General features: G+C 46.9%; 1 protein-coding gene across 1 annotated transcript in view; it reads left to right on the top strand.

Annotated features, from left to right (window-relative positions):
• Positions 1-2,637: 2,637 nt before the first annotated feature.
• ABTB2 (ankyrin repeat and BTB domain containing 2) overlaps positions 2,638-18,161 on the top strand; it is a 177,149-nt gene continuing 161,625 nt past the window's right edge. The window contains exon 1 of the mRNA XM_077114377.1: positions 2,638-3,997. Coding sequence (XP_076970492.1) covers positions 3,115-3,997 — 883 coding nt within the window. The 5' untranslated portion in view covers positions 2,638-3,114. The remainder of the gene's footprint in view (positions 3,998-18,161) is intronic.

The raw sequence follows: 18,161 nt of genomic DNA, 5'->3' as shown, positions 1-18,161 counted from the left end.
ATTTCCACCAGATTGGCTTAATTTAAAAAATATGCAGGCACATGTGTACACGTACCCACACATATATCTAAGAAGCCATGTCTTTTCTTTCCTTAATCCAAAGTTTTGTACTTCACCACGCTTGCCAATGTCCCAGTATATGAACTGAAGCCAATTATCTGTCCATTTCTAAGATGGCTGGATTTATCTTTTCCTTCATCTCTCTTCCTCCTTCTCTTTCCTCCCCATCATACAAAACACAAACACACACAAATCCTGTGACTTTATACCTTCAGTTCCCAAATTGACTAGAAGGCTGGGGAAAGAGTAAAGGACAAGAGATCGACAGTCTTAATTGTCTAACATAACTTTCCAGCCCCTTTACCAGATTTTTCCATAAGGATTATTTTGTTCATTTTTTAATGGAGAAATTTACAAAACACTTATTTCAGTATGTCTCTAAAAGAGAAGAACATTTACTAAACATAATCACACTTCCATTAACATATCAGAAAAGTAACAATGATTTTGTGAACAGTAAATATTCAGGCAGTGTTCAGATTTCCAATTTGTTTCATAACGTCAAATATTACTGATTTAAAAAAAGAATCCAAGTAAATTCCACATCTTGTGATTGGTTGGAGTCTTTTAAGACTCCATTCAATACAGCATATGTTTCCCTTCCATCTCTTTCTTTTCTTGCAATTTATTTATTAAAGAAACTCAGGTATTTTCCAGTAGCATTTCCCATGGGCTGGATTTTACTGAATACATGCTCCTAGTGTAGTTTAATAACCACAGGATTCGGAAGTTTGGCTCTAAGTATGTTTGATTACTTATACACTCTAAGTCATCAAGTAATTCAAATATATTTTAAAATAAATTTCATCTGCTCTTCTTCTGAAGAAATACTCCAGGTAGTTTCCAAGATAATCTTTCCATTCAGTACATTTCCTCTTGCAAATTTCCAGTTAAGTAATTTTCTTTACTTTTGAAGGACATACACACAAGAAAAAAAATAAATAAACATACCTTTTTGGAATTTATTTCCTCTAAACATCCATCAGAGGGCGACATTTGTCTTACTATCATATTTCCTTACCACGTTTCAAAAGGTTTAAGATTGTTTTCGTATTTTTTTACAAGTTGAACCTCGTTACTTACTTTGACTTATTTTCTCACTTCTGTAAAACGCGACCTTGCTCTCTGTTTTTTGGTCTCTGCCGATCTTTCACATTTCACGTCCATCCTGGACTCCACTCCCACTTCTAACCGAGAGGCGACGATGCTGCATAAAGAGAGACCCGCAGCAAGGAAAAAAATTAAGCCAAACTGCCTAATAAAAAGCAGTTTCACTGGGGAAAGGGCCATTCATTTAAGACGGAGAGACACAAACCAGACGTTTCTAGTTTGTATCCAATTCACGGCCCAAGGTCAGAACTGCGTAGAACGCAGCACAAAGGAGCCATTTAGGAGCCGGGCTGGCTGGCCGGGGAGACGCGCGCACAGTCCCCTCCCGGATTTTGCGGTTCCACCGGAGGGGCGTGCGCACGCTCGCGCACGTGTGTGGACGGCTAGCGGGCAGCGGCCGGGCCGCGCGTGGGCCGGGTGTGGGCCCGCAAGAGCGAATCGGCACTGTGGATGACCGCCTCTGGTCACACTCCGAGACAGGTGCGCGCTTCTCGGGGGCCCGAGGAAACCGCGTCCTGAGGGGAAGCAGCGCGAGGGGTGGTGCATGGCGCCAGGCCATCCGGGCGCCGGTCAGTGTTGGGCCATTTCTCACCTTCTCATTCTTCCTGGAAGGACCCTCCACACACACACACACACACCCACAGACACTCGCACCTCAGACAAGGCTGTAAGTGTGGATCCACCTGACAGCAGGTGCTAATCATACAGAGGTGACAGCGAAGGCACGGGCCCCTTTGAGAACCTGATGAAAGTTAAGGACCCCCTCCCCGGAGTAACACTCAGAAAACCGCCCGTACTTTCAAAGGGGAGTGGGGTGGGGGCGGCTCTCAGGCCTCCCGGAGCTCCTCCGTGAATCAGCTTAGCAGCTCAATTCTGCTCTGAATAGTAGAAGTCTAGATAGCAGTTTAAAACCAGATGGATTTGGGAAAAGAAGCAGGGGCGTCCCTCCTCCCTCCATCACCGGCGTTTCCACTCGAGGCGCGGGCGGAGCTTCGCAGACAGACGAGCAGAGGACTGGGGCGCCGGGTCTGCCCGCCCTCCTCCCCCATTGTCCTGCCCGCGGACCTGCGCTCGCCCGCCGCGGCCAGCGGTCACCGCTGCCGAGGGCTTCAAAAGGAGCTGCAGAACTCGAAGCCTGGACGGCGGGGAGGGGGCAGCACACAGCGAGGTTTTCTTTTAATTTCTCTTGAAATCCCCAGCTCCCAAGCCTAACGTTTAGGACCCCTCCTTTCCCAGTCCCCGCTCCGCACCTCCCAGTTCACTCTCTCCCCTTTTCCCCTCCTCCACCTCCGCAGCAGTGCCAGACCCTCGGCCTCCAGCCCCGCCTCCGCCGCCGCAGGGTTTCACCAGCGGCTGAGTGAAATCTGCATAGTGACCGCCCCTCTTGGAGTTCATTGGTGCAGCGCCTGCATCTCGCGGCCGGTGATTGGTGAGCCGCTCAGTCTTATTTGCATGCCGGCGGCAGCCGGGTACCCAGCTGTGCAGGCGGAGGAGGCGGCACAGAAGTTTGCTGAGAGCTTTCTTACCGCCTCGTCCCGGACTCGCGGCTCCTCTACTCGTCGCCTCCTCCTCCTCCTCCTGCCGCCGCCCTGCCCTGCTGGGATTCCTTTTTCGAGGAGGACTGACGCTCTGCTTTCGGGAAGCTGTTGTGGACTAGGGGGAGTGCCGAGGAGGAGGGACATTCGGCCGTTCCAGTGACAGCCGGAGCCGGGACGCCCGGCGCGTGGGGCTCCGGCGCGCAGCGAATCCCGCCCACCTTCCCGCGGCCGCCGGGCGGGCGATGCGGCCCTCAAGCCCCGCGGCGCAGAGAGGAAGGAGGGCGCCCCGCGGAGCCTAGAGCTTTGGGCGCCAGGCCCGGGCCGCTTGGTTTCTGCCCACTTGGGGAAGGGGGCATGGAGCTGTGAGCGCCCCTCGCTCGGCGAGGCCGCCCCTGGCAGGCTCCCCATGGCCGGGACGTACAGCTCGACTCTGAAGACGCTGGAGGACTTGACCTTGGACTCCGGGTATGGGGCCGGCGACTCGTGCCGCTCGCTCAGCCTTTCGTCCTCCAAGTCCAATTCACAGGCGCTCAACTCTTCCGCCCAGCAGCACCGCGGGGCGGCCTGGTGGTGCTACTCCGGCTCCATGAACAGCCGCCACAACAGCTGGGACACGGTGAACACGGTGCTGCCCGAGGACCCCGAAGTGGCCGACCTCTTCTCGCGCTGCCCGCGGCTTCCGGAGCTGGAGGAGTTTCCCTGGACCGAGGGAGACGTTGCCCGGGTGCTGCGCAAAAGCACGGGCGGCCGGCGGCTGCCTCCGTTCTCGGCCGAGGCAGTACGGCGTCTGGCCGGGCTGCTTCGCAGGGCGCTTATCCGTGTGGCCCGCGAGGCGCAGCGCCTGAGCGTGCTGCACGCCAAGTGCACCCGTTTCGAGGTGCAGAGCGCCGTGCGCCTGGTGCACAGCTGGGCGCTGGCCGAAAGCTGCGCTGTGGCCGCAGTCAAGGCGCTGTCTCTGTACAGCATGAGCGCCGGCGACGGCCTGCGCCGGGGCAAGTCGGCGCGCTGCGGCCTCACCTTCTCCGTGGGCCGCTTCTTCCGCTGGATGGTGGACACCCGCATCTCCGTGCGTATCCACGAGTACGCGGCCATCTCGCTCACGGCTTGCATGGAGAACCTGGTGGAGGAGATCCGGGCCAGGGTGCTGGCCAGCCAGAGCCCCGACGGCGGAGGGGCGGGAGGCGGGGAGGTGTCCGCGGAGGCCCTGGAGATGGTTATCAACAATGACGCGGAGCTCTGGGGCGTCCTACAGCCCTACGAGCATCTCATCTGCGGCAAGAACGCGAACGGTAAGCGTGCAGGCCGCCGACGGCGTGGGCAGGGGCTGAGAGTGGAGGAGTGCATTGGATGGCGCTTCCCAGAGGTGGTTCTTCCGGCGACTGACTTTTGCAGGGTAAACTTGTGGTTGGTCTTCTCCATCCTGTCCTACGTGGCATTGTCACTACCTGGGTGTTCTTCACCAAGTGAGATGAGCCTTTTGCCCAAGCCATCCTGAACCTCTCTTGACTTGAAGTTTACTATCCTGCGGCTTTTAAAATCTTGATTGGGTCTTTATCTGGTGTCTTTCCCCAAGGCTGGGCAGATTGACTCCGGTTGTGGTTTTGTCCCTCGGTGCTTTCCAGCCAAATAGCAGTGGCCAAAGGGTCCGAACTCCAAGAGCTCAGCCTCGGCCCAGTGAGATGGGAGGAAGGGAGGGAGAAGCCCAGGACCTGGAGCTGCGACTTTGGGCTTTGCCAGGCTGGAGGATACTAGGAATCAGGCCCCCTCCTGGGGGGAGGGGAAGGCGTGGTGGTGGATTCTTAACCCTGTGTGCCCAGGGGTGAAATAACGTGGTGACTACCGAGTCCGCCTTTTAGAAAGGGAGCCCTCATATGAAAAATCAGAGCCTGATTTTTCAAGCTGTCATCAACCAAGTGAGGAATCGATTAAAACCCTGTGTTGAATTAAATGTACAACCTGGTCTTTCCTGAAGGGAATGATGGCCCAGTAAACCACCTTATGGGGAAGGGACCTGAGGAATGGGCAACCACGTGCTGTTAGGTTTGGGAAAGGAAAAGTTGGGTAGTTCATCTCTCTGAAGGGATGGCTTGGCTTCAGTGCAGAGGGTAGGAGTGAAGCATTTGAAGATTTCCTTGGTAAAATTAGGGTGTGACCTGTTCAGTAGCAAACTGCTTGCCAGATCCGATTTCAGGAGTCAGAATATCATGAATTATTTAGAATGGTACCGTGGTCAAACTGTCAGGCCATTTGGTGGCAGCTTTCAGTGGCAAATACGCAGGTGGTGGGAGATCACGTGGGTACTGGAGAGGGATAAATGGGGTCTAATTTAAATGTGGCTTAACATAATCATAATAGCTAAAACTTTAATTTGAATAGCACTGAGCAATGTGCCAGTCATTGTTCTCACTTTACATGTTAACTCAATCCTATTAGGTAAGTACCGATAGTGTTATCCCCATTATATAGATGGGTAAGCCAAGTCACCCAGTGGTTAAGTAATTTGCCCATGATTACTCTGGTAGTAAATGACAGAACTGGAATTTGAACTGAGGTAGACTTCAGAGTCCAAGCTTTTAGCCAGTAAAGGAGAGGAAACAGTTTTATTTTTATTAGTCCAATTTCTGAGAGCAGTTGACAGATTTGGGCCCATTTTGAAGACAGTCTGTATTTACCCAGCATGGCTTACTTTGAACTTTCATTCTTTTATTTTTGTTATTGTTTGTTTTTGTGGCACTGCCAAATGAGATACCTGGAATAGGTGAACATTTGGCCTTTTATTTTTCCTCCTCTTAGGTCAGGGTTAAAGTCAGTCCACAACATCAGTTGATGATGTCACAGCTGATGATTGGGCTTCACCTTCCAGGTTTGTGGTGTCAACACTGGGAACACAGCTCCAGGAGAGGAAGTAGAGGGCAGGGGGATTTCCATCCAGTTGTCATAGCCCTAGGGGAAGGTCCTGTACTTTTGGCCTAGAGGAGACCCAGACTGAACTTGAAAGAGAAAAGACCGAGGCTCTAATCACATATATAATAAATTAAAATAAAGGTAGGAGAATAGTTGCAAACAAAATATGCCTTCCATGCAGAGCTGGGTGCCCATCGGTTTTAAGCACTTTTCACCCGTTTTAACAGCAAACTGAGGCTGGTAAGAACAACTGCCTCTCCAGGGTAACTGGAAAACACAGAGTGACCAGATATTGCTAGAACACAGATGTTTTCCACTATAGGGCTTACGCAAAGGGCCATCCTTATCTGGGGTCATCACTCCTTAGGATTTTCATTACAGGATGGGTTTCTGACCTCATTCTCTGACCTCTTCCCCACCTCCTCCCAGAGCAGTCCTTCTTAGAGCATGGTAGCCAAGGCAGAGGTATTCCTGTGTGACAGCCAGCAAGGCTTACTGGATGCTCAGAAGAAGTGTCTCCCTATGTGCATTACTTGTGCTCAAGGGAACTTTTAAGGTGAGGTGACCATTTGCTTCCACTTAGTAGTGTGGATGCTCTTTTTTTATAGATGAAAAGCTGAGAGAGGCCTCACTAGACAATAACTTGGCTGGTTTTTTTTTTTTTTTAAATCTTTATAGACAAAGTGAAATGAACGTTTAGAAGAGGAGCAATGAATTACTTATGCCTGAAAGCTGGCTTCAGAGGGAAGCATAAACTGCTCAGGGAAGAAATGCAGAAATCCAAACTTTTGTTATATTAAAATTACCCCAAGGCCACCAAGGTTACAGTTTACACTGCTGAAGCCCAAGTGGAAATGGCTACACATGGGAGGGGGAGTGCTGGCTAGTATTCTTGTCCTGCTGGTCTTCCTTTTAAATTATATATTTATTGTTGTTATGCCTGGTAATTATATAGCGTGAGCCCTTGCAGTTGACTCAGCTATATAGGGCTCTTAAACTTATGTCTTCCAACTAGGAATTTAAGGGCCTTTATCTATTCCTGTCCATTAGTCAGAAGGCTGGACAAATATGGTTTTGCTCAGCCCGAGATGGATGATAAAAGTTCTGTGGTGTTTATAAGACATGATCTCAGCTTCTTACAGCAGCAGGAGTTGTATGTTGCTCACCCATTCTGTATAAATGCCCCTGCCTTCAGGGTTATGCCATCATTAAATGATGATATCTACATGGCTTGCTTATGGAGAGGTAGAGAAACAACTTTAATAGAATAGTATTTATAAACAGGGAGCAAGCAGAAAATAGAATTCTCTCCCCCTCTCGGGAGAGTCTTTCTCTGTGACTTTGATGACGAGTATCACTTCTTAGTTTCTTTGCCTTTTTTTTTTTCTAAGTAAGCTTTCATAAGTGTTCATGACATTTGAAAAAATTCTCTTTAACTTCTAGACTCTACTTAAACGATAGGATGTTAGTGAAACTGTTCGTACTCCAAAGCAGTATCCAGAATGTACATGAGGGTTGCTCTGTCACAGTGGTAAAGAGCACAGACTTCAGAGTCACAGTGCAGGGTTTGAAGTTCACCAGTTCCATTTACGCGAATGACCTGGAGCCAGTTTCTTGACTGTTCTAAGCCTCCATTTTTTTGTTATGAGGATTAAGTGAAATAATAGATCTAAAGATCTTAGCATGTGGTAAGTGCTCAATAAATTGATTCCGTTCAAGTAGCAATTCATTCAACAGATACTAAGCACTCACCTTGTGTCACCACTGCTCAAAATGCTGTGAATTAAGTGTTGAACAAGGAAAAACTGAAGGTCCTCCCTTCATGAAGTTTATAACCCAGTGTAGGAGTCGAGCAAAAAAAAAGGGGGAAATAAGAATTTGCTCAAGCAATGAGGGTTTTATTTTAAAAAACAAAGCAGGGTAATGGGATTGTGTGAGTAGGACTATCTTAGACGGAGTAGGCCTCTTCAAAGTTTTATTAGTAATAGGCAGTAATATCACTACTACTACTCTCTGAAGTCTTTTAGACAATAAGCGAGTGAGGACTTTTCTGAATTATTCAGTTATTTACCAGCTGAGACAAGCCTCAACATCTCATTTGCAGCTGAGAAATAAGAGGGCTCAATCTAAAGCAGGGATAAAAATGCTTCTCCTGGTTGTCGGATTCATTTAGCTAGGAGGTTATGGGATGGCTTTCCATTGAGTTAATCAACTGAAGGAGTAAGGGTTAATTGAGCTAGTTGCTGTTTAATCCGTTTCCACACCTGGGTAGTCTGAGGGAGGAGGGCAGTTTCCCTTCTCTTTGACATTTTATTGAAGTCAAGGGAGCTGGTAAACTGAAACAAAGCAAGCTTTGGAAAATGAAAACTTTCTATTTTCTTCCTTGCCTGAGAAATGCAATTCTCAGGTAGTTTAGAAAAACAAGGTGAATTATTCAGCCTCCTTTAGCAAGCTTTCCCCACTGGGACAACCACCCCTGCCCCCATGTTTTCTCCCCATCCCCCAGAGCATGTTGTTGAATCATTACCTGCTCTCCCGTCAGACTGGGAACTCATAGGCATCCTTGTATCCCGTATGCCTGGCAAAGTGCCTAGTGCTTGATAGGTGCTCAGTAATGTTTTCCAGGAAAGTGATGAACCTCCAAAATGTTTAATTCCAGAATTTGTGTTGCACTTCTTTGACATCTTGGAAGAACCTTCCCCCACATCTGCCAAGGCAGAAAGTTCCGAGTTGTTCTTGACAAATAGAGGCAGCGTTTTGGAGGTATGCCCGCTCCATAGAGTCATCTATTTCACCTTTTGATATCCTAATTTCTAGCAGAATTCCCAAGGCTGGCTGTGATGAGTAAGAAGTGAATTGGGAGGGTTTTTAGGTTAGAAGGAGTCAATGTTTGAAGTAGTCTTGATTTGGTACCCAAAGTGGAAAGATTTCACAGCAGAAGTTCAATAGGCAACATGTAAATCAATAGGAGGACCAAGTTGAGAGAGGCAGTCAGTTCCCTTAAGAATAGCAACACCAAGCCCCCTCTCTCTCTCACATGCACACACACACACACACACACACACACCATACATGAGTTGCTCAGAAGAGTTTGCATCTGTGTCCCCACCCCACCTACCTCCAGTCTGAGAACTGTAATTGACTGTTCAGACATTCCTGGGCTGCAGAAACAACATCTAGAGCTCTGAAACTTTGCACTAATTCTCAGGTTTGTCCTATCCCACTTCACCATCAGAATTTGTCCTTTACCATTCAGGACAGTAGGTGAATATTTTGTCGCCTGTGTCACACTCCTGTAGCTATGTTAGGCCTGATCTTTGTGCAGCACCTTAAACTTTTTCTTTTCTCTGATCTTGCCTGTAAAAATCCAGTGAATGGGATGTCCTTTCACAGAAGGGGTCTCTGAGAGCCCAGAGTTCACAGCTCAGTGATGGCTGAGCCCCAGCCAAGCCCCATATCACTTAAGCCCCAAGTTTGTGATTTTTCTGTGGAGAATTACAGAATCAAAGATAGTGAGGTCAGTATTTTGACCCCCTGTAGAATGTCACTTAGAGTCAAACCATGGCAGCAACAGTACTTAGTATAGACCTTCTCTGTTAATGGCCTACTGTGTCCAGGCACTTTAAAGACATTAGGTCAGGGAGGGCCATGGTGGCTCAGGACCTGGGTTGGATTCCCGGTGCTTGCCCATGTTAAAAAAAAAAGACATTAGGTCAGTGAATCTTCACAACAGTGAAAGAACACTGGATGCTATTTGCCGCCAAAGGATGCCCTGTGACTCTGTTTAAATGCTGTTTGCATGCCCTGGAGGTGCCATTGATTTTTTTTTTTTGCAGATCAATACTTGCTAAAGATCATCCTACTTGCAAGTGATGAAACTTGACTCTTTTTTTTCTTTAATATTTTTATTGTAAACAACAAACATACAAACATCTTGACATACAAACATTCTTGGCATGGTCACAATCAGTGGTTCACAATATCATCACATAGTTGTGTATTCATCACCATGAGCCATCAATTTTTAAGGCGCCTTTATTGCTGCTCCTGAGGGTATGGGAAGCTCAGCTGCCCTGGGAGAGCCTTCCCCTGTGCCAGATGCTGGATGATCAATAAGTTCAGCAGAACAGAAAAGCTGTGGAATCCACTGCAGTGCTCTTCTAAGGAAGAGTGAATCAGCTCAGGGAAGGTGGACACACTATATTTAGGGCTCAGCTCAGTCACTCTGGAGTTGGAAGACCTTTGTAGAGGGGGCTTTTATTTCCTCGGACCCCACTAAGGTGCCCAGCTGTTGATTAAATCTCAGTGCAAAGAGAGGAATTTAATCTCTAGGGGAGAATGAATCAAGGTAGCGAGCTCTGAAGTGCTCCACTTTGGAGCCCAAGTTGGGTCCTAGTTTGCGTTGCCTCTTACTGACCTGTGTGCCTTCAAGCAAGTTAAAGTCTCTGTGTCCTCTCCTGCCAAGTGAGGGTCCAGCTTCTCCTCGCCACAGGGCAGTTGTGCTGATTAAGGGAGCAGTGCCCGGTGCTCACAGCAGATGTGAGAGCTGTGCCGAGGATGGTGTTAAGAGTGCAGCCCAGGGTGGGGCTGCCTGGGTGTCAGCCCTGATGACATCACTGCGTGACCCTGGGCAACTTGTTTAACTTCTTGGCCTTAGTCTCCTCCTCTATAGCAGGGTTTCTCAACCTTGGCACTTCTACTATTTTAGACTGGATAACTCTTTGTTGTGGGTCAGGGGTGGGGAGAGGACTGTCGGTGCATTGTGTGATATTGAACACATTCCCTGTTCTCTGCCCACTAGATGCCAGTAGCTTCCCTCCCCTCACCGTCGTAACAAAAAAAATTGTCTCCAGATGTTGCCATTTGTCCCCTGGAGGGTAGAGTTGCTCCTGGTTGAGAAACACTGCCCTATATAATAGTACTGAACATACTCTAGAATGGTTGTGGGCATTAAATAAATATCTCTGTAAGGGGCTTTGCGTTGTTCCTGGGACATAAAATGTTCTGATCATCACTATAATTTTGCAGACTTATGTTGGATGCGCCAGTTGTGTTTGCTTCTGCTAAAGTGGGAGTCTGTAGTGCCAGGGAGCATTGTGACCCAAATCTCAGGGTGACACGTACAAGTCACAAGGCTTTCCTTGATGACTAATACTTTGCATGTGGAGGTAGAGAGGAAGTTATAGCATCTGAGAAAAGCACCCTTGCTCTGCTCAGTTATGGCTTGATTGCCCCAAAGTGAAGCAGGCTGTTGGTGGGCTGTAGGATCGGACACCCTCTGGGCTCATGCCCAGTACCGCCAGGGTGATGCCAACAGTAGGGTTCAGAGCTCTGGGCCCCGGAGGGCAACGATGCTGCGGATATTTCACCCTGAACCACAGGGATGGCAGGTGTTTTGCGTTTTGCTAGCCTATCATGTAAATACTCTTTGTGGTATTCTTGTTTGTTTTTAAAAAGGCCTCAATGGTTTTGGAGCCTTGGCTGTATGTTTGGAGCTACGTGGCAGATTGGGAGGAGTAGCTAAAGAAACAAGACCCACATAGAAATGAGAAATTCCATGCCAGCCCCCATTTACTAAGCATCAGTGATGTACGAAGTAACAGATACAGATTTGAGGAAGGCAAGAATTGATCTTGCTTCTCAAGGAGTTTAGAATCTAGTAAGCAAAACAAAGCATGTGCATGAGTACTTATAAAGAAGTTTTTAATACCTGCATTCCAAGAATGATGAAGGTGATATTGATAGTTTCTCCGCTAACCATGTCTATGCTTTTCATGAGCTTATTTCACTTTATATCTTTTATTTCCATCTCTTAGATGGGACATTGAGCTTTTGGTTGGTGACTTGAGAGCCCAAAGGGAAGGGATGAGTCTGGTTGGGGAGGGTGGAAGAGAGTCAGGATGTTTTTGTGGATGATATGACATGTAGCCAGTGGGTGTTTGGGCAGGCAGAGATGTGATTGGGAAAGGGGGAGGTGGTGCAGAGAGCATGGGTTTTCAGAAACGGGAACAGCAAAGATCTGGAGGCAGAAATGTGTTTTGGAGAACAGCGAGTCATCTTGTTTGGCCGGAGTGTTCAGATACATAACAAGGAGGAGCAAGGGGAGATAACACAATAAAAAGGGAAAACTTTTCCCACATCTTTTATCCAGATGTTAAGAAGCCTGCCAGAGTGCAGTGTGAGAGTTTTCCAAACTTATTTTTGTAATTTAGAAACGGAGTGTGTCTTCTCCCCAACTCATCTTGAACTGTAGCTCCCGACCTCTCATTGCCCCTCGCTGATTTGAAGCGTGCCCTCAGAAATGCACCCACCCAGGGTGCACGGGTGGGTCACGTGGTGGAATGCTTGCTTTTCATGCGGGAAACCCAGCTTCAATTCCCGGACCATTCACCCCACCCCCACCCCACCCCCAAAATGTGTCCATCCACTGTACTAAGCAATAAAAGTAATAATAATTTTTTTGAAAAGTCATGCAAACTTGGGTTGAGAGGAGAGGAAGGACAAGGTTTTGATCAATCTTGCTTCTCTGGTTAAATTTGGCTCTGACTCAGTATTTCTGTCATGGCCTTTAATGTAGCCTTCAGGCCCAAGCAATCCCAGAACGTAATGCAAACTCGTTCAATGAGGCCTTTGGATTTACCTTTGCCAAAGCCACATTCTCAAACACAGAGGTAGAGAGCAGCATAAAACAGGGTGTGATAAGAGTGTCCCAGCACTTTCTTTGGTGGTAGGTCTGACTTGATACATTCAATTTGCAGTTTAGAGTTTCTTTTTGGAAAGTAACTGACTCTCAGAGATGCTTAATCACTTTCTCATTCTTGGTTAAGCTGTTTCCAGTGCATTGATATAAGGTTTCAAATGTGTTAAATGTTTGATATAGTAGATCTACTTTATGGCACATTGTATGGAACTCTCTAGGGTCCAATTGAATTCAGCTGGCGATAATAAAATGTGATAGATCATCAGGTGCATAAAACTAGTAACTCAAGTGTTAGTCCTTTTCCTGACCCTGTTGTAATGATGGAGATTTCTTGTCACTTGAAAAAGCTTTATCTTATAAGCATATTGCAAAAATACATATAAAATCGTTTGTAGTAGATAATTTGGGGCCCAGTGTTTGTTTTCTAAAAGTGAGCTGAGGCAGGTCCGGCCCCATGTCAGAAAAATTAAACAGCAGGAATGTGAACTTGGAAGTACTGGAGATACAAGGTCAGGGTGGGAAGAAATTAAATTGGACCTCAAAAGATGTGAAGCAGGCTTTTCATTTTGTAAAAATCATCCCTGAAATTCAGGCCAAGCCTGAATTTGTTGAAAATGTTAAAACTTTTAAAATATGAAAATCATTTTTGTTGTGAGGAGGGTCATTAATATACACAAGCCAAGGCTCACACATCACAGGAGTGTGTATGCATAAGCTTCTAGAACAGTCCAGCGCAGAGAGAGAAGGATTTGAATCCGGAAAATCTGGGCTGGCGTTTGGCCCTGCTGTGATCTGGAGAGAATCACCTCTGTTTCTTTATCTGTGGTGTGAAAACACTGGGCTAGAGTCTCCAAAGGCCCTTCTGTCTCTGATAATGTTTCTAGACCCCACATGGATCCTGTGAAGCCACCTTCCTAAGGTCAAGCCCTGTAATCAGTATCCTTGGGAAAGAAGCATGCCAGGAGAGAGCTGTGAGTGTTCTCTGAAACCTTGGTTGGCCGGGAGGACGGAGCACCATCTTTTTTATATTGGGATTAACTGTCATTACTTTACTTAGCGTTTTTTCTTACCCCCTTTCCTCAGAAGAGCCACTTTTGCATACTTTTGGCCGGCCTGACACTTCAGGGCTCAACAGCTGTGTCCAGGCCCTGGCAGGTCAGCGCTGGGGTGAGGTCCAGCTGCAAGGCGACTTCATTCAGCGGGGAAAGTTTAGAGCCCGCCTACCTAGGCTCGGGTATTTATAGCAGAAGAACAACTCAAAAAAAACAGAGCTGTGCCCTTCTTTATACTATGTGGGACAGAGACGGGCATTGTGAGGAATTTAGAAGGCAGAGCTGCATAATCCGGCAAGATATTTTTAAATGCTGTTTGTTGCAGTTGGCAGGGTCATTTTTTCAGAGGAGGGAAAATGAGAGTAACTGAGAATGATAGGTTGCCAAGAATTCTGAAGGCCGAGGCAGGGCGTGTGGTGCTCCGAGGCGGAGATATTCTAAATCCCACTTTATTTCATGGTCGGAAGGTCTGAGCAAAGCTTGGGAAGGTTGGGAGAAGAGAAGCTAGGTAAATGGAGTGGCTTGTCATCCCTCCTTCCCACCAATCCCCCACCCCACGAAGTGCCACACTGAATGATTGGAGAAGGGAGAACAGACGGCAAAGATTTGCTTCTGTGAAACCAGGGATGCTGTTTGCTTCGTCAACTCATCTCAGCAGTCGGATAAATCACGTTTTATAAGAGGCAATTTGAAAGCAAGTTTCCTGCAGCTGTTACTCTGGATGTAATCTTCCAGGCCAAACTGGGCAGGCCAGAACTGTGCTGGGACCTGATTGCGTAGCAGGCGAGAGGGCCTCAGCGTTGAACTGCTGCAAGGGCATCAGAATGACCACCAACTGTCCAGTGACTACTTGTAAAGTATCCTGGGAAAGGCTGGCATGTTTTCTACTGTGTTGGTCTTTGGGGAGACAGGTGGTAGTTACAGAGGGAACGGCCTGGGGATTAGAAGCAAGGGAGAGGCTGAGAGCTTGGTTTAGGGTATATTCATTTTTGTTCATTTAACAAATATTAGTGCTTACTGCGTGCTAGGCACTATTCCAGGTCTAGGTGGTAGAGAAATGAGTAGAACAGCCCTGAAGGAGGGGAGGAGGCAGGTTCCATGGATATATGGGGAAGAGTAAGGCATGCTGGAGGAATTACACTGCAGCCAGCGTGACTGGAAAAGAGAGATCCAGGAAGAGGGAACAGCAAGTGCCAGGTTCAAAGAAGGCCAAGGAGGCCAGTATGGTTGGGGCAGGGCAAGTGTGGGGAAGTGAAGTAGGAGGTGTGTGTGGAGAGGAAATGGGAGAAGGGATATTCAGGTAGGCCTACAAGCCATTGTGTAATAGGCTTTGGCTTTTGTTCTGAGGGAGCTGGGGAGCCATTGGAGGAACTTCCCATAGAAATAACATCGTCTTTGCATTTAAACCAAGTCACTCTGCTCTGTTGGAAATGGGCTGTAGGAGTCAGGCATGGAAGCAGAGTGACTAGTTAGAAGCTTTTGTAATAAGACAGTTGAGAGACGATGGAAGCCAGGACCGAGTGGCTGTGGAAGAGGTTGGGGATGTGTTTTGAAGTTAGAGCTAACAGAATTTGCCAGCAGCTTGGATGTGAGGAATGAGAGAGGAAAAAGTATGGCACCAAGGTTTATGTATTGAGTAAGGGATTGGCCTTTGGTTGTAATCAAGAAGTCTGTTGAGAAAGTGAGGGCCAAGGAGGGTGATTTTTAGTTGCTTATCCCTAAATTAGCATGTAAAGATAACGGTTGGAAGGTTGGCCCCCAGGTCTCCTTGACTAAGAGGAAAGGATACTTTCAACTTCCTTAATAGTGTGATGGATTGAGACATTGCCCTTCCCTGCCCTTCCAGAGGAGGGGGCAGTCCAGGAGCCTGATGAGGGCCTCTGACAATAGGGATTTAATTGTCAGTCTTATAATTCTTTGGTTGATGGCATTAGAAATCCCTGAATTTTGCTTTCTAGCTTCTTCACAGACAGCCAGCAGCCTTTAATGAAGATCTTCAAATCTGTTGTTTCCTGTTATTCGCATGGGGTCTGTTTAATTAGGTCCAGTTGTTCTGGATCATTGTGACGTTGCTCTTGTGTCAACTCTGAGAAAGCAAGACTCCTTTGCAGGCAGCTTTTGGTTCCTAGAGGTCAAGTCTGGGTCAGAAATGCAGCCAGCTAGAGAACCCTATAGGTGGTTTGAGAAGGCACAGGAGACCTGGAATATTCTCAGAAAGGCTTTGTGCCGTCTAAGTGCCTCTTAGGTGGTTTGACTTCTAGTCTACAAGAGGACTTGGAACACAGCCATACTGAGTATCTAAGGGATAGCACCTACAAGAGTCACCATTGCTTGACTACTTACTGGCTGCTTATTTGGTGTCTCTGTTTTCCTCTTCAATTAAATGGGGATAATCATAGGTCCTATCTCATAGAGTTTTCAGTTCAGTAGCCAACCCAGGATTCACAAAAAATTACCTGGAGAGCTTTGGAAAAAGTGTGTGTGTGTGTGTGTGTGTGTGTGTGTGTGTGTGTGTGTGTGTGTGTGTGTCACAGCCCCACTCCACAGAAATTCTTATTTAAATGGCCTGGAGTGAGGCCCAGATGATGTGGGCAGAGTTCTTGGGAGAGTCTGGTGAACAGCGAGCACTCAGATGTTAGCTATCAGTGCAGTGCTAGTTCTGTCCTACCCACGATGGTGACTTCCTTTCATGTCACAACTATACTGCTTTGGTTACTCTTCAGCAGAAAGGATCTCCAAAGAATATCCAAGAGAAGCTTGAATTGTTAGGGTTGAATAGAAAGGGCAAAGTTAGATTTAGAATGGCAGACGCACCATATAATAATGTTCTTTAGCATAAGGATGTCACTTGCTACTCATAATGAGGTGGGTAAAATTAATTCCATTTACAAAAGGAGGAAACCAAGGCACAGAGAGGTTAAGTAATTTGCTCAGGATCACACAGCGAACAAGTGGTAAAGACTATCGTCAATCCCAGGCAGACTTACTCCGATTCTCTGTATCACAACCATGCTATGTTCCCTCCCTAGCCAGAAAAGCCAAGAGACTGAATTCTCAATTCTGGTTCCTAGCATATACCTACCATGTGTTGAACCTGTGTTTCAGTTGTATTATATCAGATAATCTTTATAGTCATACAAGTGTATTCACTGGATGAGTACTCTTCTTGTTCCCGTTTTACAGCTGAGGAAACCAAGACTCAGAGAAGTCCAGGTGACATAGCTAGTAAATGACAGAACAGAATTCAAACCCAGGTCTGTTGGGCTCCAAAGTCCTCACTTGCCCTGCATCCTCGCTCGGTCCTTGGGAGTGGCCTGGGTAGAGATGAAGCACATGCAGTGATTCCTGAGCATAGAAATGAGTGTGTTGGTCCAGGGGGCGGAGAGGACAGACACAAGGCCAAAGCGTTCCTCACTGCTTCTGAAAACGATCACTCAGTGTGGAGTGACCAACCAGACAGGCATGAGACCTGTAGGTATTTGGTTTTCTGTGTGTTTAAAGATATATCCTGCTGAGCATGTTGCTTCTCTTCTGTTGATGTGAATGAAATAACCTCCGAGGGATTGCGTGTGTGTGTGCTGGTTGCTTAAAATAATTCAAGACGAAGAACGTTGGGAAGCTGTTAGCTCTTTGGGTCTATTTCCTCTTGATTTATGACACCTCGGAGAGTGCTGGGCCTCTCCTTGTTTACCCTTCTGGCTTTTCCTTTCTACCACATTTTATTCCTTGTGTCATCATAAGCCAAAGGAGTCTGTCATCAGAAGAAGTGGCAACTGTTCTTCAGTAATTTGATTGGGTGCCCTCCACATATTTAATTTTTTTCTTTTAAAAGAAAAAATAAAAAGAGGCCATTTGTTTTGGAATTGGCTGTTTCCCTCTCCTAGCTGCAGAGGTTTAACATCATAATGATGGCATTTGTTCTGGAACTAGAAAAATTAGTTTTTTGTTCACACTAAAGCCTGCCCTGGGTAGCTGGGAGTTTTCTTCTCGCCATCCCCCCTGTGCCCAGGAGAGTTGACATGCAGTGAGTGAAGCCCCCACCCACTCAGCCGCTCTGTTCAGTATGACAGCCACTAGCCAGGTGTGGCTATTTACATTTAAATTAAGTAAAATTAAATCACAGCCTCAGTTCAGGTGCTCAGTAGCCACGTGTGTCTAGGGGCTGCCATATTGGACAGTGCAGATATGGAACATTTCCATCATTGCAGATGGCTCTTTGGGGCAGCGCTGCTGTTACAGAGTGGGTCGGTGATCGGTCCCATGGAGCTGTTTTTTCCTGGGCTTTCACAGGTCTCAAAATTGTAACCATTCCTCAGCCTCTCTGACGCGCTGTTTGCAGGAACAGGAAGATTCATGGGAGTGGAGATGAAGGCCATTGATTGTTGTGGCTCTAACCTCTGGACCTCTGACAGGAGGTCGGGTTTTATGATTTCCAAGCTGTGTGGCCTGAAGCAAGTCACTTAGCCCCTCTGAAGTTGTTTGGTCAGTGAAATGGTGATTTAAACATGCCTCACAGGGAAGTTTTTTTTTTCATTAACAGATCATAAGAAACCAGTGAGAAGATTAATGACATCTTCAGATGCTTCCGCAGAAGTAACCTTTTTACGATTGTGCTGCTGATGTCAGATTTGAGGTCAAGGGTATCAAATTGGACTTATTTAATTTTGTCAGAAAAGTTATGTCCAAAAGTCAACATTTGATTCTTTCTCTGCTCTGAGAGGACATAGTAGCAATTATAAACTAATTTTCTTTATTGTAAAGCTTTTCATTAAAAAACAGTCTCATGGGAATTTCGTG

Source organism: Tamandua tetradactyla, chromosome 8, assembly GCF_023851605.1.
Source record: "Tamandua tetradactyla isolate mTamTet1 chromosome 8, mTamTet1.pri, whole genome shotgun sequence".
Lineage (NCBI taxonomy): Eukaryota > Metazoa > Chordata > Mammalia > Pilosa > Myrmecophagidae > Tamandua > Tamandua tetradactyla.
Note: the sequence above shows the minus strand (reverse complement) of the source record. Positions and strands in the feature narration are given on the sequence as shown.